The following is a 23,106-nucleotide window of genomic DNA, read 5'->3' as shown; positions in this document are numbered from 1 at the left end:
TCGCATTGTCTTGGTGAATAACGAACCGTCTTCTCTTGTTAATTTTTCATATATCTACCAAGACTTCAGGCAATCAAATTGTTGTGTGCTACTCAAAATTGGCAGTCCTAAGTTGCACAGTGAAAGAAAGTCGAAAAAAACTGGTAGAAACCAATAAGGAAGGGCAAAAGTCGGGCAGTGACAACTGTGTAATACTCTACACCTACCCTATAAGTTCAATGTGGGAGTTATATGAAATTCTGAACCAATTTTGATGGACCTTGATGGATGTTTTCGGATGGGTTATTCAACAATCCGTATCAAATTTTGAGCAAATATGTTCAAACTGTAATAACTTCGGCTGACAAATGACAACATTATTGCAAATTACCCAAAATCTGACGAACATAAAGGGTGATTTTTTTGAGGTTAGGATTTTCATGCATTAGTATTTGACAGATCACGTGGGATTTCAGACATGGTGTCAAAGAGAAAGATGCTCAGTATGCTTTGACATTTCATCATGAATAGACTTACTAACGAGCAACGCTTGCAAATCATTGAATTTTATTACCAAAATCAGTGTTCGGTTCGAAATGTGTTCATTCACCGTAACGTTGCGTCCAACAGCATCTTTGAAAAAATACGGTCCAATGATTCCACCAGCGTACAAACCACACCAAACAGTGCATTTTTCGGGATGCATGGGCAGTTCTTGAACGGCTTCTGGTTGCTCTTCACTCCAAATGCGGCAATTTTGCTTATTTACGTAGCCATTCAACCAGAAATTAGCCTCATCGCTGAACAAAATTTGTCAAAATTTGAACACATTTCGAACCGAACACTGATTTTGGTAATAAAATTCAATGATTTGCAAGCGTAGCTCGTTAGTAAGTCTATTCATGATGAAATGTCAAAGCATACTGAGCATCTTTCTCTTTGACACCATGTCTGAAATCCCACGTGATCTGTCAAATACTAATGCATGAAAATCCTAACCTCAAAAAAATCACCCTTTATATATGAGGGAGTTATATCCAAATCTGAACCGATTTCGAGCAAACTTTTCAGTTATTGTGTTAGTCGTCGAGTAAAGCGTGTGGTCAAAATGTTGGCAAGAAATTTTAAATTCACCAATAATGTCGAAAGTCATCAGAAAATCTCTCTTGCCAAATTACAAGAGAATCGGGTAACAAATGAGCACTTTATTGTAATATTTCTCTACCAAATTTCGAGAGAAGTGGTTAACAAATAACCATTTTATTGCATTATTACAGCATATTGGACATATTTATGAAAGCTCTATCCAAATCTGAACAGATTTTTTCCACTTTCAATAGGCTTCGTCTCTAGGCCGAAAAACATTATGGACAGACGGAAAGACAGACGGACATAGCTCAATGGAATCCGAAAGTGATTCTCTTCCTTCAAATGCACTAAGTTGTAATACCCTGTACCACAGTGGTGGTGTAGGGTATAAATATGCCGTGTAAGAACGACATGGATGTGTGCAAAATTTTAAAGCTACATATGAAGTAAAAACATGCTAAGTTCGGCCGGCCCTAATCTCATATAAACCCTCCATTATATACCATTCCATGGATCGCATTTGTCAAGTTCTTTGGCCGATATCTCTTTAAAGGCAAGCCGAGGATAGTGAATAAAAATTTCTATGCTATTTGAGCTATACCAAGTTATCAACCGATTAACGCCATATCTGGTTTGACCTGTTGGAGACCAAAGTGGAATTCATGGTGCAAAATTTCAACCAAATCGGAATTGCGCCCTGTAGTGGCTCAAGAAATAAAATTAGGAGATCTGTTTATATGGGAGCTATGACATGTTATGGACCGATTCGGACCATATCTAACACGCATGTTAAAAGCCAAAGAAGAAGTCGTTGTGCAAAATTTCAGCCAAATCAGATAAGAATTTCTCCCTTGAGAGGCTCAAGAATCATAATCGGGAGATCGGTTTATATGGGAGCTATATCAGATTGTGCCAAATCAATCCACTTAATGAAAAATGTCAGCCAAATCGGATAATAATTGCGGCCTCTAGAGGCTCAATAAGTCAAGATCCGAATTAGGTTTATTTGATCAAACCAAAATTCTTGAAACAAAATTTCAGCCAAATCGAATAATAATTGCGTCCTCTAGAAGTCAACATCCGAAATTAGTTTGAGTGAGAAATATATCAGGTTATGAACCGATTTAGAACATACTTGACACAGTGTTGATGGTCATACCGAAACATTTCAAACATGATTTCAACTAAATTGAATATTAATTGCGCCCTCTAGCGGCTCAAGAATTTTAGATCCCAAGTCGGTTTATATGGAAACTATATTAGGTAATGAACCGATTTGCACCGTATCAGGCACAGTTGTTAATGGTCAAACAAAAATACTTGAAATAAAATTTCAGTCAAATCGAATATTAATTGCGCCCTCTGGAGGCGCAAAAAATCAATATCCGAAATCAGTTTATATAGGAGCTATGTCAGGTTATGAACCAATTTAGGCCTTACCTGGCATAGAAGTTAAAACAAAACAATTCATGCTAAATTTCCGCCAAATCGAATAAAAATAGCGCCCTCTAGCGGCTCAAGGAGTCAATATCCGAAATCGGTTTATGTGGGAGCTATATCAGGTTATGAATCAATTTAGACCAAACTGGGCACTGTTGATGATGGTCAACCCAAAATACTTGAAACAAAATTTCAGTCAAATCGGATATTAATTGCGCCCTCTATTGGCTCAAGAAGTCCATATCCGATATCAGTTTATATGGGAGCTATATCAGGTTATGAATCGACTTAGAACATACTTGACACAGTTGTAGATGGTCATACCGAAACACTTCATGTAAAATTCTGGCCAAATCGGATAATAATTGCGCCCTCTAGAGGCTCAAGAGTTCAAAATCTGAAATTGGTTTATATAGAAGCTATATTAGGTTGTACACCAATTTGAATCATACTTTTCTTAGTTATTCGAAGTTAAAACAAAACACTAGGTGCCATATTTCAGCCAAATCGAATAATAATTGCGCCATCTAGCGGCCCAAGGAAGTTTATATCCGAAATCAGTTTATATGGGAGCTATATCAGGTTATGAATCGATTTGGAACATACTTGGCACTGTTGTTGATGGTCATACCGAAACAACTCATGCAAAATTTCAGCCAAATCGAATAAAAAAAAGCGCCCTCTAGCTGCTCAAGGAGTCAATATCCGATATCGGTTTATATGGGAGCTATATCATGTTATGAGCCCATGTGAACCATACTTTTCTCAGTTGTTAGAGGTTTAAACAAAACATTTCATGCAAAATTTCAGTGACAAAATAGTTCAAGATCCGAAATTGGTTTATATAGGAGCTATATCAGGTTATAAACTGATTTGAATCATACTTTTCGCAGTTGTTAGAAGTTAAAGCAAAAAGTTAAGACAAAAAATTTCAGCCAAATCGGATAATAATTGCGGCTCAAGAAATCGGTTTATATGGGAGCTATATCAGATTTTAGTGCGCCCCGGTAGCCGAGTTGGTAGCGAGCCTTGTCGTGGGTTCGATTCCCGCCAGAAGCCTTGGTCTGTCGCTACTGTGGTATCACAATAGACTTAAAATTGTCTAAGCCTGTAAAGGACTGCCACTCTTACCTAACCTAACCTATATCAGGTTATGAATCGATTTAGACCATACTTGGCACAATTGTTGATGGTTTCAGCCGAATCCAATAAGAATTGCGCCCTCTAGTGGCTGAAAACGTCCAGATCCAGAATAGGTTTTTATGGGAGCTATATCAAAACATGGACCGATATAGGCTTCAATAGCTTTGGGGTTTAGACCGAAAAACATGCCTGTACCAAATTTTAAGACAATCGGATGGAAACTGCGGTCTGTACTTTGTACACAAATTAACATGGACAGACGGACTAAATCGGCTAAATCGAATCAGAAAGTTATTCTAAGTCAATCGGTATACTTATCAATGGGTCTTTCTCTCTTCCTTCTGGATGTTACAAACAAATGCATCAAGTTATAATATCCTGTACCACAGTAGTGGTGTAGGGTATAAATATGTCGTGTGCGAACGGGTAGATCTATCGCTTTAATTTTTAACACTATCCAGCAAAAACAGAATTTTGAAAATCGGACCATAAATGAAATACCGTGGTGACCTACTTTAGGAGCCTGCAAAGAGGCCTCTTGTCTAACCATTTCAAGTTTCCTCTTTCGATTAACTTAAAAATCTTGTATGAGACAACACCCACTGACATGAGACAACTATCCCTGCTGTTTCCCAATGGAATGTTCATGAGCAAATTTTGCATTGATAGCCAGCTATTGTTTATCAAAAATGAACAATCTGTATTTAAATTTGAAAATCCCATTAGGCAAAATAAGCTTTTTTCAAAGTTGTCATTTATTCTATATGAAGCATAACGAGATACAAAAAGTTTTTTGATTTGTTGCATAGTGTATAATACCATTTATATTGTGTTTTGAAAAACACCAAATAATACATCTTCCAAAAGAGGCTTTTTTACTTCATGATTTTATCTCTAAATTATTCCCAACTAAATAGAAAAGTTTTCAAAGCTTTTTTTCCCCCCAAAAAAAAAGAAAAGAACAGGAAAAACACAAAATTTATTCCGCAATCCAAAGTGTATTTAACTAAAGTGAGAGAAAAACCTCAACTTTCAGATTATCAGATTAGGGGGAGATAAGTCCTTGGACACATGGTTAGAATAGGAGAGAGAAAGAGAGAGAAATGAAAATCACTGCCATGAATGCCACACAGAGAGGGAGAGAGAGGGCACACCCGCAAGACACGTAAGTATACGCAAAAGTTAAGTACGGCAAATGCAAACAGCAAGAACAAAAAACAAAAAACAACAAAAAAAAACTGAAACCAACAAAAGCAAAAACAAAAAACTTTATCAAATAAATAAATTAGAGGATAATGCAACAAAATCCTTTTAATTTTGGTTGGGATATTAAATTGTATTTATAATAGTTAGACTTCTTGTGCCATCCCAGCCATCAAACCACGAGGTTTAGGTATGTGTGTGCACCATATACATATACACATGCCTGGCTTTCAATGTGTTGTATGTCTATAATTGCTTTTGTTTGAGTTTCAGCTCTTATCGTTGACAAACACATGCTCACACACACACACCCATTGAGCTGAGTACAAACACAAACGTTTTTCCGGTAATGGCATAAAAAACCAACACATATGTTATGATGTATGCATGTATTTCCTTTTCCTGCCAACTGCAAACGTGGGTGCGTATGCGTGTTTGTGTTCTTGTGTTTAGTTAGCCATAAAAAGTTAACTAAAACATCACCAGCCCGCCTCTGACTTTGTGGCTCAAAGGTGTGAGCAGAGTTTTTTTTTGCTGATTAAAAATAAAATTAAAAAAGTTTTCTTTCTGCCTCACAACAAAGGCTTAATTCACATCTCCCCTTTTTGTTTTTTTTTTTTTTTTTTGCTGTACGTCCCCTTGTGGTGCCCCATTCTCTTTTTCTCCATATCGAACGTTTGTTGTTCTTTGCTAAATGTTGTTTATTTATTTCATTTAATATAATTTAAGCCTTTTTGCTGTAATCAACGATGTCATGTGGTTCAGAATTTATGCGTTTATCTTGCTTTGTAATTAAAGTCATTAATTAATGTTGGCATGTTGAGCAGTGGCAAAGAAAAACAATATGAGAAACTTTGAACGAGTGGTTGGGGACGAGAAAGTTATTTTTATTAGCATTTTATTAAAATATGGGTCATGAATCCCCCCCCCCCCCCCCCAAAAAAAAAAGAGCATACAATACAAAAACAAAATTTGAAAGAATTGAATTAATAAAAGTATGGTCTTATATTGGAAAAAGTTTGCCATAAAGTCCCAATCTGACTGATTTATTACAATAAATATAAAGCTTTTCGTAGGAGGTTGGCATGAAATTGGCTTATTTACACCCTAAATGTAATGCTGAGGGAAAAGTCCTATGAAAAGTAAGTCGAAATTTTTTCAGCAAAAAAATTTATTTGATTTATATATTTTAGTAGCAACGCCAATTCAATCCCTATAGAATGTATAAAAATATAGTATATGTCAGTTCACATTATATGAGGATGTTTTCGACATATGGCTAATCGCATTTATGAACATAATATATTTTTTTTGTCATAAATATTCACATACTTGAAATGAGGATTATAGTCATTATGGACTTGTATAAACAATATTTTCATTCCATAGAATACGAAAATAAAATCCTGCCTAATGGTACTAAAATTAAGGCCTCAAGTGTTAAAAAAAACCTTGTTTGAGCTGAAGTATAATGGTTGCCGCTTTTAAGAAACTTCTAAGCGGACATATAATTAGGATGGCGCACAGTAACCGATATGCCCCATCTAGCGGCGCTTTGCCTCTAGAGGGCGTAATTCTTATCCGATTTGCCTGAAAATTTGCATCAAGTATAAGGGTTGCCGCTTGCAAGAAACTTCTAAGGGGAAATATAATTGGGACGGCGCACAGTGCCCGATATGCCCAACTAGCGGCGCTTTGCCTCTAGAGGGCGTAAATCTTTCCCGATTTGCCACAAAATTTGCATGAAGTTATGAGTTACCGCTTGCAAGGAACTGGACGGGATCGATATGCCCAATCTTATCCGATTTGGCTAAAATTTTGCATGAAGTATAAGGGTTGCCGCTTGCAAGGAACTTCTAAACGGGCATTTAATTGGGACGGCGAACAGTGACTGATATACCAAATCTAGCAGCGCTTTAATTATAGAGGGCGCAAATCTTTTCCGATTTGCCTGAAAATTAGCATGAAGTATAAGAATTGCCGCTTTCAAGGAACTTCTATGGGGACATATAATTGGTACGGCTCACGGTGACCGATATGCTCAATCTAGCAGCGCTTTGCCTCTGGAGGGCGCAAATCTTTTCCGATTTGCCTGAAAATTTGCATAAAGTATATGGTTTGCGGTTTGCAAGAAACGGGACGGCGCACAGTGACCAATATGCCCAATCTAGCAGCGTTTTAACTCTAGAGGGCGCAAATCTTTTCCGATTTGCCTGAAAATTTGCATGAAGTATAAGAGTTGCCGCTTTCAAGGAACTTCTAAGGAGACGTACGGCTCACAGTGACTGATATGCTCAATCTAGCAGCGCTTTGCCTCTGGAGGGCGCAAATCTTATCCGATATGCCTGAAATTTTGCATGAAGTATAAGGGTTGCCGCTTTCAAGGAACTTCTATGGAGACTTATAATTGGTACGGCTTACAGTGATCGATATGCCCAATCTAGCGGCGCTTTGCCTCTAACAGACATACAGAGATGCTGTCAGATCGAAAAAGGTGGCATTCAGGAACTGGCGCTTGGATAAAAATGCCAATACTCAACTGCTGCGCAAGCAGCCAAGATCTTCGTGTGGCAATGTGCTTAAGCGGAAAAATTTCTTTACAAACAGCGTTTGCTTACTAAGCTTCTACACGAGGAAGTAAGAGCTTTTGGTCGTTCGTGAAAAAGGTAAAGCGAAGTTCTTCATCTATTCCAACTCTTGTTAAGGATGATCAAACGTTCACTGACCCGGTTGATAAGGCCAACCTGTTGGCTGATATATTTGCAGGGAATTCTTCCCTGCCGGATAGCAATCAACCACTCCCCTCAATCGAAAATATATCTGGCCTCATGCCCCAAATATTTTTTCGAACTCGTGGAGTTTAAAGAGTTTTTAAAAATCTAAACGTAAATAAATCCCCGGGCCCGGATGGCATATCAAAATATCAATGATAACGGGCCTCTGAGTGCTAACGGCGTGCCGCAGTGCAACACCTCTTTGGAGAGAAGTTTCACATGGCATAGAACCTCGCAAATGTTGTCAGCATTAGGAGAGGAAAACCATCGCTGAAAATTTTTCTGGATGGTCCAATACTCAGCGTCACCAAAATTATTAAATTTTAAGGGTAATAGTAGAGAGTGACAGAGGGAAACCCGAGAGCAGCAGTAAAACGAAAGAGGCAAAGCATCGCGAGCCGAACAAAGTAAACAAAAACTTCACCAACCGAAGCAAAGCACATTCGATGGCTGGTAAGGTGGTTTTTTGCCTTGTTTATGGATGTATTGTTGTTATTGTTACATGTTGGCTTGCAAAGAGTTAAAAAAATTGTACTTTGGATCGCTGATATTCAAAATTAATTGTTGCAGGAAAATTAACAATTTTCGTAGTCGTTTTTTTGACCAAAGTTGTTTATTTTTTCAAAATTATTTTTATCTGTGCATATAAACCGATCACCGATTTGTGTTATTTTGCCTCGATTGTTGTCCGATTTGGCTTAATTTTTGCACATGATGTTTTGTTATAACTTCCAACAAATCAATTTATAAGCTAATATAGCTCCTATATAAACCGATCTCCCGATTTCACTTCTTCAGCAATTATTAACCGATTTGGCTGAAATTGTGCATCACTAAAATGATCCAGAGGTTGGCATGTCCGCCTATGACGCTGAACGCCTCGGTTCGAATCCTGGCGATACCATTAGAAAAAATTGTCAGCGGTGGTTTTCCCCTCCTAATGTTGGCAACATTTGTGAGGTACTATGCCATGTAAAACTTCTCTCCAAAGAGGTGTCGCACTGGGGCACGCCGTTCGGACTCGGCTATAAAAAGGAGTCCCCTTATCATTGAGCTTAAAACTTGAATCGGACTGCACTCATTGATATGTGAGAAGTTTGCCCCTGTTCTTTGGCGGAATGTTCAGGGGCAAAATTTGCATTTGCAAACATGATTCAAATCGGTGTATGAATTTTTTTTTATTGGCACTGGAAAGGCAAAAATCGGGCGGTGCCGACTGTACTGCTCGAAATTTGATACGTATATCTGAAAACATCCGCCGAGGTCCATCAAAATTGGTTCAGAATTAGATATAGCTCCCACTTTTTACTTACAGTGTAGGTAATACCTTACACCTACTCTGGTATTACCTACACTGTAAGTAAAAAGTGGGAGCTATATCTAATTCTGAACCAATTTTGATGGACCTCGGCGGATGTTTTCAGATATACGTATCAAATTTCGAGCAAATATGTTGAAACTGCAATGGGTACGGTTGACCAATGAGAACATTACTGAAAATTACCCAAAATATGACCAATATATATAGGGTAGATATACCTAAATCTGAACGATTTTTTGTTAGATATTGTGGTAGTCTTCGACGAAAATCGTCTTGCAAAATTTTGCCAAAATTGGTCAATAAATGCGCTACAATTTGGTTTTCCTACAGGATTTGATAAATGGGCATTTTCATCTTCTACATACCTACCTAATGGGGATTTTGATCTTCTCCACGAAATTATGCAAACAATGTCTGCTTTGGATATGGAATAAAATTTCATATGAAATGAAATATATTTTTAATAGATTAATATTCAGAGAAATCCTTTTTGTGGTTTTGTTCTATTTAGGCATGAACTTTTCTAATTTATTATGGACTCAAATACTTACCTTGGTTGGGCGTAGATGGGGGGGGGGGGAGGGGGTGTGGAAAATAATGAAAAGTTAATTTTAGCTAGTTTATAAACTAATTGACCCAAAACAAAGTTTCCATTCAAACTGTTGATTAGTTTTTTGCCTTTCCAGATAACAGTGGTTATTGTCGTATATGCTTGTTTAGCGCGCGCATGTGTGTGTGTGTGTGTGTGTGTGTGTATTGTGTATTGTGTTCACACAATTAACAAAACCAAACTCATTTGGCTCTGGTCGTGGTTACCTTATCTGAAAATTTATTTTACACAAATAAGTGCATAAAATACTCCTTAAATTATGGACAACCCATTTGCTGATTATTTAAGGAATTCAATGATTTTTAAATTGAAAAGTAATTATAATATGCTTAAAATTTTCAATTGATTTATTATTGGAAATTTAATTATAAATTTATTACATTCAACATTCAAAAAGCCCAAAAACAAAGAATATGCATTGGGTAATTAGGCAAATTATATGAAAATGTGAGAATTTATTCAGTGGAATGGAGGGGGGCGGGGGCGGGGGCATATAGGCAAAATGCACACATAATTAACACAATAATGGCAAATAGGTTTCAGGCCATGAACTCTGGTCAATTTTTATTATTGCCAGCTGTTCGAAGCACATCTGGTGTAAATGCTTTTGTTAAAGGATTCATTTGGCTATGCTGGGGGCAATGTGAATGAACTGTAATGGCATTTAATCGGATTGCAATGTCGACTTTTTTTTGTTTGTTATATTTTTATTTAAAATATATTCGATATTGTGTATATTTGAGAGCTAGGCCATAGTTTTCAAGACAATATTTACACACCTACTATTGTAGAGAGTAAGTCAAACAGTATACTCAAGAATTTCATATTTGCTCCTTTAAAGTGTTGCAACCAAATTCTCTTAGTTATAATACCCTAGTGTGTGGTGTAAAAATAATAATGATAGTGTTGATGTTTCTTTTGGCGTATAATGATTGTTGTCTCCATTGAGAACATGATTTCCAGCAATTCGCAAAAATGACTTCTACTATAATTATGAACAAATGACTTTTAAATGGGCTTTCGTTGAAAGAGTATCATAACAGTGTGGTACTTACATTGTCTCCTTTGCATTGCCAACCATTAGGAAGAATTCTAATGATCTGTTTGTTCGGGTGCATTCCATTTTGCAAAAGAAACCCCTTTTTTTAGAGAAACACATTGATGCAAATTTTAGACATTAAAATAATGGCAATTTAAATAGCAATGAATTACATGTAAAATTTAAGCCAAGTGGGTAAAAAAAGCTTAATAGGGGGATATATCAGATTATAGACCAACTTAAAGCGTACGTACCCCGGTTGTTGGATGTCATAAGAGAACTTTACTTACCTTACTTTACTTTACTTTAATTGGCTATGACAGAATATTTGTTCCACTAGCCGAACGTATTGGGTTGCCCAAAAAGTAATTGCGGATTTTCCATATAGTCGGCGTTGACAAATTTTTTTCACTGCTTGTGACTCTGTAATTGCATTCTTTCTTCTGTCAGTTATCAGCTGTTACTTTTAGCTTGCTTTAGAAAAAAGTGTGAAAAAAAGTATATTTGATAAAAGTTTATTCTAAGTTTTATTAAAAATGCATTTACTTTCTTTTAAAAAATCCTTAATTACTTTTTGGGCAACCCAATAGAATAGCGTTTCAAGCGCCGCGATCTTCTGCGCTCATTCTAAAATCTCTGACACCAAGTTTCCATTGGGCTTTTGGTCTTCACGGTTTGCGTGTACCACCGTGTTTGCCTTCAAAAGACTTCTTTGCTGGAGCTTCTTCATCCATTCTGACAACATGACCTAGCCAACGCAGCCGTTGCATTTTGATGCGTGTAACTATGCTATTCGTCGTCATACAGCTCATACCATATCATACTTCGCCTATATTCTCCGTTAACGCAAACTGGTCCATATATTTTACGAAGAATCTTTCTCTCAATAATAAGAGAACACCAATTACGAAATGTTTCCAAATAGGAAAAATTGAGGCTTCTAGGGGAACAAATCGAAGGATCACTTTATATGGGAGTTGTTTTAGCAAACTTAGGGCTGCTGTATTACCAAACATTTCCTACTGCTATTTCAACTAACAAAATCTGCTGCTTTGGGTACACAAGCATGCTGAGAAAAATCTGTATGCTACTATTTATGGTTGCCTGTTTTGATTGCTTTTTTTTGGAATTTTTTTTTAGAAATGTTGTTGGAAGAGATAATTTTAATTTGTGGAATATCACTGTAAAGAAGCTACCTGATCCATCCATTGGTGTACATTTCGAAATATGGCTGAGCTAGCTCGCCTTTTTTTATACCCTCCACCATAGGATGGGGGTATACCGATTTCGTCATTCCCCCTTCCGATATAGCTGAGCTAGCACGTCTTTTTTATACCCTCCACCATAGGATTCAGTTTCGTCATTCGAAGAGCGTGCTAAGTTCGGCCGGGCCGAATCTTATATACCCTCCACCATGGATCGCATTTGTCGAGTTCTATGCGCAGTATCTCTTTTTAGCCAAACAAAGAATAGTGGATAAGAACTGTTGTGCTATTGGAGCTATATCAAGTAATATTCCGATTCGGAGCATAAATGAATGCTGAACATTGTAGAAGTCATTGTGCGATATTTCAGTTCATGCGGATAAGAATTGCGCCTTGTGGGGGCTAAAGAAGCAAAATCGGGAGATCGGTTTATATGGGATCTGTATCAAGCTATTGATCAATTCAGACCATATTAGACACGTATATTGAGGGTTATGAGAGAAGACGTTGTACAAAATTTCTTCCAAATCGGATGAGAATTGCGCTCTTAGAGTCTCAAGATGTCAAGAACCCAGATCGGTTTATATGGCAGCTATATCATGTTATGTACTGATTTGCGCTATTCTTGGCATAGTTATTGGAAGTCATAACAAAACACCTCATGCAAAATTTTAGGCAAATCGGACAAGGATTGCACGCTCTATTGGCTCAAGAAGTCTAGATCCAAGATCGGTTTATGTGACAGCTATACCAGATTATGAACCGATTTGAATCATACTCAGCACAGTTGTTGGAAGTGATAAAAACAAAACACCACGTGCAAAATTTCAGTTGAATCGGATAAGAAATGCGCCCCCTAGAGGCTCAAGAAGTCAAGAACCCAGATCGGTTTATATGGCGGCTATATCAGGTTATGTACTGATATGCGCCATTCTTGGCATAGTTATGGGAAGTCATAACAAAACACCTCATGCAAAATTTTAGCCATATCGAAATTTTAGTCAAATCGGACGAGAATTGCGCCCTCTAGAGGCTCAAGAAGTCAAGACCCAAGATCGGTTTATATGGCAGCTATATCAAAACATGGACCGATTTGGCCCATTTACAATCCCAACCGACCTACACTAAAAAAAAGTATTTGTTCAAAATTTCAAGGGACTATCTTTATTCCTTCGAAAGTTATCGTGCTTTCAACAGGCTGACGGACGGACGGATGGACGGACGGAGGACAGACGGACATGGCTAAATCGACTTAAAATGACATGACGATTAAAAATTTATATACTTTATGGGCTCTCAGACGCATAGTTCGAGGTGTTTCAAACAGAATGACGTAATTAGTATACCCCCATCCTTTGATGGGGGTATACCCTCCCAAAAAGGTTATGGAAAGTATATATCAGTGGTGATTATAAACATCCAATGAGACACACATTTGCATATTTGTGCTATTTTTTCTTCCAACATCCCCTTCATAATTAAGCAGCAGTAATTTTTAGCAAAAAAACAGATTTTTCAGCAAAAAGCCTGCTACTCTGAAATTACAGCACTACTGATGAAATGGCAAATCTACTGCTATAATAGCAACAATACTAACCACTAACATTCAGCAGACAGCGTTTGCTATTTTCAGCAAACTTTTTTCTATGAGTGTATAGCGGATATCTTTATTCGTTCATCCACTAAGTGATTTCAATAGACGGACAGACGGGAATGGTGACATCGACTTAGAATGTCAAGACGATCAAAAATATATACTTTACTAGCAGGCTACACTCATTAAAAAGGGCCTCTTACCTCGATTTTGACATGTTCCATATTTGAAAATTATTTATACTCGTATTTGCAATTCACTACGGAACTGGGTCAAACTTTTCACACATCAATGAGTGCAGTCCGATTAAAATTTAAGCTCAATAATAAGGGCCTCCTTTTTATAGCCGAGTCCGAACGATGTGCCGCAGTGCAACATCCCTTTGGAGAGAAGTTTTACATTGCATTGTACCTCACAAATATTGCCAGTATTAGGAGGGGAAAACCACCGCTGAAAATTTTTTCTGATGGACTCGCCAGGATTCGAACCCAGGCGTGGGCAACGAAGGCATATCGCACTGCGGAACAGCGAAACGTTCGGTAGGACGAAGAAAATCCTATGGGGAGATCCGGATCGTGAAAAGATGAGGCTAGTCCTAAAAAGAATGTCAGTATAGCTTTCGGTATCATAATGGGACCTATAGGACTACGAGCTCACTTATGCAAAATGGGTGTGGCAAGTGATAGCATGTGGGAAAAATGATGGGATGTTGGAGCATTTCATCTGTCATTGTCCAGCTTTCGAGTCTAACGGATACCAGACATGAACCAACATAGGGGCGTGGCATGTAAAACGATTAGGGATTTGGTAAGTAGCACGGAATTCCTGGCTTAGATTTTCTTATTCGAGGTTACTTTTTTGTATTTAGAGCGCATGACAAGCCAATTGCTGGCTTAGGTTTATGTCCATAATGGCATGGGACGAATTAATATCCACACCCTCTTTTTATTTTAATCTATCCTTAACTGACCTTCTTTGATGCCAGGCTCGATGAAAACTATTAGTGAGCGGCCACAGCTGCCCATATCATCACATCAGATGAAAATTAATTCAGGTTTAGGGCTAAAATCAAAGTCAACACAATCATCAGAGTATACGATGTTTTGGAAATTCACCACGCAACAACTGTTGTTCTATCGAGTGTAATTTCGTGTGCCTTTTGGAACTTGCAATACTTTACCTTGGGCTCTTATTTCAATATATACAGTAGAAAAGAAAATTGTACATACCCCACTCAAAAACATGTTTTATGAAAAGAAATTTTTTTCGAAAAAAAGTTTTTTTTACCAAATGTTTATTGTTGGTATAAATGTTTAACATGGTGCTTAGTATTATAATTAGTTGAAATTTGTATGGTAAAATCTTATCTTTACTACGTTACAGTTAGTTTAAATAAGTCCTAGTTATTAAAAGGTACTAAACTGCTGTACCGTATGTTGCATTCTTCATTGGAATATTTTCATATCATAAGGTATTTGATTGCCACTAGAGCGTGTATTTCGTTCAATTCGAGTCTTCACTCGCCTAAACATTGCAGGTCTTATTCCATCACCATGGCGTTTGGCAACGCTAGCATATCATTTGAACGCTAGCTGTATCATTTTTATGGTGCGATAAACAAACATTTTGTTTCTTTTGAGGTGTTGTAGTTCGCCAACAAAAGCCGGTATTCCAGATATTCCAATGTGAACTTGATAACACTTTGTGTCAGCTAACCTGTATAAAAATGTTACACCAATTAGTTTTATTTTTTGTAAAATTTCAAACAAACCTTGTATTCGAAAGATGATCATTTTCATTTACTGAATGCTAATTCGCCCATGAACATTTCGTTAAGGAACATAGGCAAACTCACCAGAGAGTGCTGTTCACTTCAAGTTTAAGCTCAATGAAAAGGGACTTGATTTTGATGGCAGAGACCTAAAGGACAAAGACACAGTGGGACAAATTCGAAGGAGTCTAGTAAAAAATTAGCCGTGTGAGAACGGGTAGAGATATATCTTTAGAGCAGAGATGTTGACGAGTTTGCAAAATATTATGGCTATAGATTGTCAGGGTGCCTATTGGCAGGTCCCTAAAGTTGGTCACCTCAGCTTTTCGAAAAATGGTGCGGAATGTCAAATCTTCATTTTTGGGTCGATTTCCAAACCTTTTTTTTTTGTGCTGGATAGTGCTCAAAAATCCATAAAAAAAAGTTTAAGTTTTATTTGTAGAAATTTTGATCGAAATTGGCTTTGTGTTTCGCGGTTTCCGAAGGCATTTGTGATTCGGTTTCCACTTTTTACACCCACCACCACTGTGTCATTCCGTTTGTAGCACGAAACATTCGTCTAAGACCCCATAAAGTATGTATATTCTTGATCGGCTCGACGTCCTGAGTCGATCTAGCTAGCCATTTTAAATTTTGCACAGATTTTAGATATATATTAGGTTGCCCAAAAAGTAATTGCGGATTTTTCATATAGTCGGCGTTGACAAATTTTTCCACAGCTTGTGACTCTGTAATTGCATTCTTTCTCCTGTCAGTTATCAGCTGTTACTTTTAGCTAGCTTTAGAAAAAAAGTGTAAGAAAAGTATATTTGATTAAAGTTCATTCTAAGTTTTATTAAAAATGTATTTACTTTCTTTTAAAAAATCCGCAATTACTTTTTGGGCAACCCAATATATAGCTCCCATATAAACCGATCTCCAGATTTGACTTCTTGAGCCCTTACAAGCCGCAATTTTTATCCGATTTGGCTGAAATTTCGCACGTAGTGTTTTGTTATGACTTTCAGTAACTGTGTCAAGTACGGTCCAAATCGGTCTATCACCTGATATAGCTCCCATGTAACCCGACCTCCCTATTTGACTTCTTAAGCCCCTGGAAGCTGCAATTTTTGGTCGATTTGGCTGAAATTTGGCATTTAGTGTTCTGTTACGATTTCCAACAACTGTACAAAATACGGTCCGAATACGAATCGGTCCCAAAATTCTGCCTAAATTTGTTTTCAAAAATCCCCAAAATACCCTATCTTCGGGCAAAGATAGTTTCAAAACCGACATTTTTTTAGTAAATTTACTGTAGATGCTACAAATATTGTTAGGTGCAAACAATGTTTTGCATGTGTTAAGGGGACATATGAAATATTGGGTTGCCCAAAAAGTAATTGCGGATTTTTCATATAGTCGGCGTTGACAAATTTTTTTCACAGCTTGTGACTCTGTAATTGCATTCTTTCTTCTGTCAGTTATCAGCTGTTACTTTTAGCTCGCTTTAGGAAAAAAAGTGTAAAAAAGTATATTTGATTAAAGTTCATTCTGAGATTTATTAAAAATGCATTTACTTTCTTTTAAAAAATCCGCAATTACTTTTTGGGCAACCAATATAAAAATATGTGCCCAAATGGGGGAACTGTGCAACACTTTTTGGGGAGAAGTTTTTCTGAATATTAGGTTCTGTATTTCCACCCATCTCTGTTGGTGGCTAAAATGATCAACAATTTTTGAACTGTAACAACTTTTTCTAACATTCTGCTATTACTAATTACTTAAAGCTTCTTATAATTTAAATTTATATTGAATAATGCCATAAACTCTTTTTTTGCATGAAATTCCTTATTTTTTCAGAACTTTGAGTTGTGTTTTTTTTTTAATTTTATTCCTACTCACATAGTTATTTGAAACTAATAGCATATGTTAAGAGTCAAACGTAAATAATAAATAAATAAATCTAGATAAATAAATGCAAACACATTTTGTTATTGATTTAAAAGCAAAGCAAGCAGCTAACATTTTTGTCTGTCTGTCTGTCTCTCTGGCTGTATGTGCATTTTAAGTTGTAATCTTTTGATCACAGCATTTTAAAAAAAAATGAGCTTGGTTTTAGTTGAACTCTGTCCGTATATTATATTTGTTTTCTGTTTCCGTTTCCGCTTAATAATGGGATGAAAAAAAAAAACAACAACAACATCAACAGCAAACAAATGTCACCTAAAACAAATTTACTAACCCGATGTACATATGTTTTTAGCTTTTTGCCTGATTTGCAAATAACGAGGCGTTTTAATTTGTGTATATGATCATTATTTATTGAATCTATTAACAATTTAAGCATACAGTTTAAAAATGTCGCATATGTCGTAGCATTCGTTCACAATTCAAAAAAAGCAATGCATTCCCATCGACAGCAAAAATAAATCGACAAACCCAAAACGAAACACGACATTTGCATAACTTATATACTTATTTCGCCTATTCATAACTTATAATTTATGCTTATTTTTTTCTGACTATGAACAACTGCAGATACGGACTTTTGAAAAAAAAACATAAAAAAATATTTTTATTTGTATGTCACTTCATTTGGTAATATTAAGTTAACAAACAATTTCTCGTAAACAAACATTCTTTCGTGCATACATACGTATTTTACTGACATTCTCAATGCCTCATGGTATAAAATAAGTTTTTAATTAATTGTATTATTGTTTGTTTTTTGTTTCAATATTCTGTGCATTCTTGTGTGTGCATTTCATTTCACAACACAGGGTTCCGACCTACCCATATACATATGGTACGAAAGCTATCCTGAACACATCGAAGACGGTTACAAGGGACGCGTGTCGCGAGTGGCACCGGACTCACCATTCGGTTCGGCCTCACTCAATTTAACCAACATCAAGGAGTCGGACCAGGGCTGGTACGAATGTAAAGTTGTATTTTTAAATCGTGATCCCAAGCAGCATAAGAACGGTACATGGTTCCACTTAGATGTACATGCACCGCCCCGATTTAGCGTAACACCAGATGATATAATATATGTTAATTTAGGTAAGTACAATAGTTCTAACATTGTATGATATAACAAAAACACGAAATAAACTTCAGCTATAGCATTAACTCACCTGTTGTAATGTTTCAAAGGAAATAAAACTCAAAAAATAAAATACACATGTCATAACTGTGGATCTTTCTTTATTTTTAAGCAATTTGGCCATGTAAATATAATTCTTTCACTCAATAATAGCTTTTATATGAGCCCTTTATTGTCACCGTTGGAAAACAAATTATGATTGATCTTGTTTTTATGGGTTGGAACAGCCCTATATGTGGATATCAGATTTGCTATTGTCGTTAAATATGCCTGATTTGGGTGGAATAAAAATTCAAAAAAACTAACGTGAGCTTGCAATTGCTGTAACTTCCTTAATTTTACACACTTCAGAATTTTTCAGACACCGTTGGATTAGTGAGGAAAATCGCTTTCCGTAGTGATGCTGAATAAAGCAATACTGTAAAGTTTTCTGTAAAAAACATAGCAAAAACCAATTTTTTTAAGCGGAAAAATTCAAGGTCGCATTAAAGGCCAAAATCGCTGTAAATTCATCATTTTTTCGAATTTAGAAAACTTTTCAGCATTCCGCAGTTTGAAATTCGAAGAAGATTCGTACAATAAACAGAAATGCTTAAAAATTCACAATTAAATTTTTTTGCATTTTTTTAGCAAAGGCTAACCCCTTATGAAATTTTGCAATTTTTTATGCGGAAAAATTTTTTTAATTGAGTACACAGTATTGAAGATTATGGCAAAAAAATCATATTAGTGCAACTCCTATGTTTTCTCTTCAACAAACAAGCTCAAAAACGCATAATCAATATCCGAAAAATGGTAAAAAAATCAAGGTGAGTTTGAAATTGCTGTAACATCTTTAGTTTTGGGAACTTCCAAATTCTGAGGCTACCGTTGGATTCATGATGAAAATCTCTTTCCGCAGAGGTGCTGGATGAAGTAATACTATAAAGTTTTCTGTAAAAAACATCGCAGAAACCAATTTTTTTTGGTCGTAAAAATTCAAGGTCGTTTTCAAGGCCAAAAACACTGTAACTCCTTCATTTTTTCGAATTTCGATGATTTTCCAGCATTCCGCTGTTCGAAATTCGAAGAAGATTCGTACAATAAACAGAAAATAAATTCACAATTTAATTTTTTTGCATTTTTTTAGCAAAGGCTAACCCCTTATGAAAATTTGCAATTTTTGATGGGAAAAAATTTTTCGAGTTGAGTATACAGTATTGAAGATTATGGCAAAAAAATCGGATTAGTGCAACTCCTAGGTTTTTTCTTCAACAAACAAGATCAAAATCGCATAATCAATATCCGAAAAATGGTAAAAAAATCAAGGTGAGTTGGAAATTGCTGTAACATCTTTAGTTTTGGGAACTTCCAAATTCTGAGGACACCGTTGGATTCGTGAAGAAAATCTCTTTCCGCATTGGTGCAGGACGAAGCAATATTCTTTCCTATTTCTTCAGAAACTTTAGAGTATTGCTTCAAAATCGCATAGTTAATATCCAAAAAACTCAAAAATAAAACAATGTGAGTTTGCAATTGCTGTAACTTCCTTAGTTTTGTAAACTTCACAGTTTTTCAGACACCGTTGGATTCGTGAGGAAAATCGCTTTCCGTAGTGGTGCTAAATGAAGCAAAACTGTAAAGTTTTCTATAAAAAACATCGCAAAAACCAATTTTTTTTGGTCGTAAAAATTCAAGGTCGTTTTCAAGGCCAAAAACGCTGTAATTCCTTAATTTTTTCGAATTTCGAAGAATTTCCAGCATTTCGTAGTTCGAAATTCGGAAAAGATTCGTACAATCAGCGGAATTACTTAAAAATTCACAATTTTATTTTTTTTCATTTTTTTAGCAAGGCTAACTCCTCATGAAAATTTGCAATTTTTAATGCGGAAAATTTTTTGAGTTGAGTATACAGTATTGAAGATTATGGCAAACAAATCGGAGCAAACAAGTTGGATTCGTGAGGAAAATCTCTTTCCGCAGAGGTGCTGGATGAAGTAATACTATAAAGTTTTCTGTAAAAAACATCGCAGAAACCAATTTTTTTGGTCGTAAAAATTCAAGGTCGTTTTCAAGGCCAAAAACACTGTAACTCCTTCATTTTTTCGAATTTCGAAGATTTTCCAGCATTCCGCAGTTCGAAATTCGAAGAAGATTCGTACAATAAACAGAAATGCTTAAAGGTGCGTTTGAAATTGCTGTAACATCTTAAGTTTTGGGAACTTCCAAATTCTGAGGACACCGTTGGATTCGTGAAGAAAATCCCTTTCCGTAGTGGTGCTGGACGAAGAAATACTCTTTCCTATTTCCTTGAAAACTTTAAGGTATTGCTTCAAAATCGCATAGTTAATATCCAAAAAATTCAAAAATCCAACGTGAGTTTGCATTAGCTGCAACTTCTCAGTTTTGCAAACTTCAGAATATTTCGGACACCGTTGGATTCGTGAGGAAAATCGCTTTCCGTAGTGGTGCTGGATGAAGCAATACGGTAAAGACTTCTGTAAGAAACATCGCAAAAACCAATTTTTTTTGTCGTAATAATTCAAGGTCGTTTTCAAGGCCAAAAACACGGTAACTCCATCATTTTTTCGAGTTTCGAAGAATTTCCCGCATTCCGCAGTTTGAAATTCGAAGAAGATTCGTACAATTATCAGAATTACTTAAAAATTCACAATTTAATTGTTTTGCATTTTTTTAGCAAAGGCTAACCTCTTATGAAAATTTTCAATTTTTGGTGCGAAAAAAATTTTTCGAGTTGAGTATACAGTATTGAAGATTATGGCAAAAAATCGGATTAGTGCAACTCCTAGGTTTTTTCTTCAAATAACAAGTTCAAAATCGCATAACCAATATCCGAAAAATGGTAAAAAAATCAAGGTGAATTTGAAATTGCTGTAACATCTTTTGTTTTGCGAATTTCAAAATTCTTAGGACATCGTTGGATTCGCAAAGAAAATCGCTTTCCGTAATGGTGTTGGACGAAACAATACTTTTTTCTGTTTCATTGAAAACTTTAGACTATTGCTTCAAAATCGTATAATCGTATCCAATAAAAAAAAAAACTAAAAAAAAATAATATGCGTTTGCAATTACTATAACTTCCTTAGTTTTGCAAACTTCACAGTTTTTCAAACACCGCTGGATTCGTGAGAATAGTCGCTTTCTGTAGTGGTGCTGAATAGAGCAATACTGTAAAGTTTTCTGTAAAAACATCGCAAAAACCAATTTTTTTGGTCGTAAAAATTCAAGGTCGTTTTCAAGGCCAAAAACACTGTAACTCCTTAATTTTTTCGAATTTCGAAGATTTTCCAGCATTCCGCAGTTCGAAATTCGAAGAAGATTCGTACAATAAACAGAAATGCTTAAAAATTCACAATTTAATTTTTTTGCATTTTTTTAGCAAAGGCTAACCCCTTATGAAATTTTGCAATTTTTGATGGGAAAAAATTTTTCGAGTTGAGTATACAGTATTGAAGATTATGGCAAAAAAATCGGATTAGTGCAACTCCTAGGTTTTTTCTTCAAATAACAAGTTCAAAATCGCATAATTGATACCCGAGAAATGCAAAAAAAATCAAGGTGAGTTTGAAATTGCTGTAACATCTTAAGTTTTGGGAACTTCCAAATTCTGAGGACACCGTTTGATTCGTAAAGAAAATCCCTTTCCGTAGTGGTGCTGGACGAAGCAATACTCTTTCCTATTTCCTTGAAAACTTTAAGGTATTGCTTCAAAATCGCATAGTTAATATCCAAAAAATTCAAAAAAGCCAACGTGAGTTTGCATTTGCTGCAACTTCCTTAGTTTTGCAAACTTCAGAATATTTCAGACACCGTTGGATTCGTGAGGAAAATCGCTTTCCGTAGTGGTGCTGGATGAAGCAATACGGTAAAGTTTTCTGTAAAAACATCGCAAAAACCAATTTTTTTGGTCGTAAAAATTCAAGGTCGTTTTCAAGGCCAAAAACACGGTAACTCCATCATTTTTTCGAGTTTCGAAGAATTTCCCGCATTCCGCAGTTCGAAATTCGGAGAAGATTCGTACAATAAACAGAAATGCTTAAAAATTCACAATTTAATATTTTTGCATTTTTTTAGCAAAGGCTAACCCCTTATGAAATTTTGCAATTTCTGATGGGAAAAAATTTTTCGAGTTGAGTATACAGTATTGAAGATTATGGCAAAAAATCGGATTAGTGCAACTCCTAGGTTTTTTCTTCAAATAACAAGTTCAAAATCGCATAACCAATATCCGAAAAATGGTAAAAAAATCAAGGTGAATTTGAAGTTCCTGTAACATCTTTTGTTTTGCGAATTTCAAAATTCTTAGGACATCGTTGGATTCGCAAAGAAAATCGCTTTCCGTAATGGTGTTGGACGAAGCAATACTTTTTTCTGTTTCATTGAAAACTTTAGAGTATTGCTTCAAAATCGTATAATCGTATCCAATAAAAAAAAAACTAAAAAAAAAAACAATGTGCGTTTGCAATTACCATAACTTCCTTAGTTTTGCAAACTTCACAGTTTTTCAAACACCGCTGGATTCGTGAGAATAGTCGCTTTCCGTAGTGGTGCTGAATAGAGCAATACTGTAAAGTTTTCTGTAAGAAACATCGCAAAAACCAATTTTTTTTGTCGTAATAATTCAAGGTCGTTTTCAAGGCCAAAAACACGGTAACTCCATAATTTTTTCGAGTTTCGAAGAATTTCCCGCATTCCGCAGTTTGAAATTCGAAGAAGATTCGTACAATTATCAGAATTACTTAAAAATTCACAATTTAATTTTTTTGCATTTTTTTAGCAAAGGCTAACCCCTTATGAAATTTTTGATGGGAAAAAATTTTTGAGTTGAGTATACAGTATTGAAGATTATGGCA

The 23,106-nt window shown here is 35.9% G+C and overlaps 1 protein-coding gene across 3 annotated transcripts in view; it reads left to right on the top strand.

The window, feature by feature from the left end:
• LOC106093533 (protein turtle) overlaps positions 1 to 23,106 on the top strand; it is a 479,313-nt gene that overhangs the window by 234,120 nt on the left and 222,087 nt on the right. For all 3 annotated transcript variants that reach the window (XM_059365881.1, XM_059365880.1, XM_059365882.1), the window contains exon 5: positions 17,928 to 18,210. In XM_059365881.1, the coding sequence (XP_059221864.1) occupies positions 17,928 to 18,210 (283 nt within the window). The remainder of the gene's footprint in view (positions 1 to 17,927; positions 18,211 to 23,106) is intronic.

Source organism: Stomoxys calcitrans, chromosome 3 (genome assembly GCF_963082655.1).
Source record: "Stomoxys calcitrans chromosome 3, idStoCalc2.1, whole genome shotgun sequence".
NCBI lineage: Eukaryota > Metazoa > Arthropoda > Insecta > Diptera > Muscidae > Stomoxys > Stomoxys calcitrans.
The sequence above is the reverse complement of the archived record's forward strand: the minus strand, read 5'-3'. Positions and strand labels throughout refer to the sequence as shown.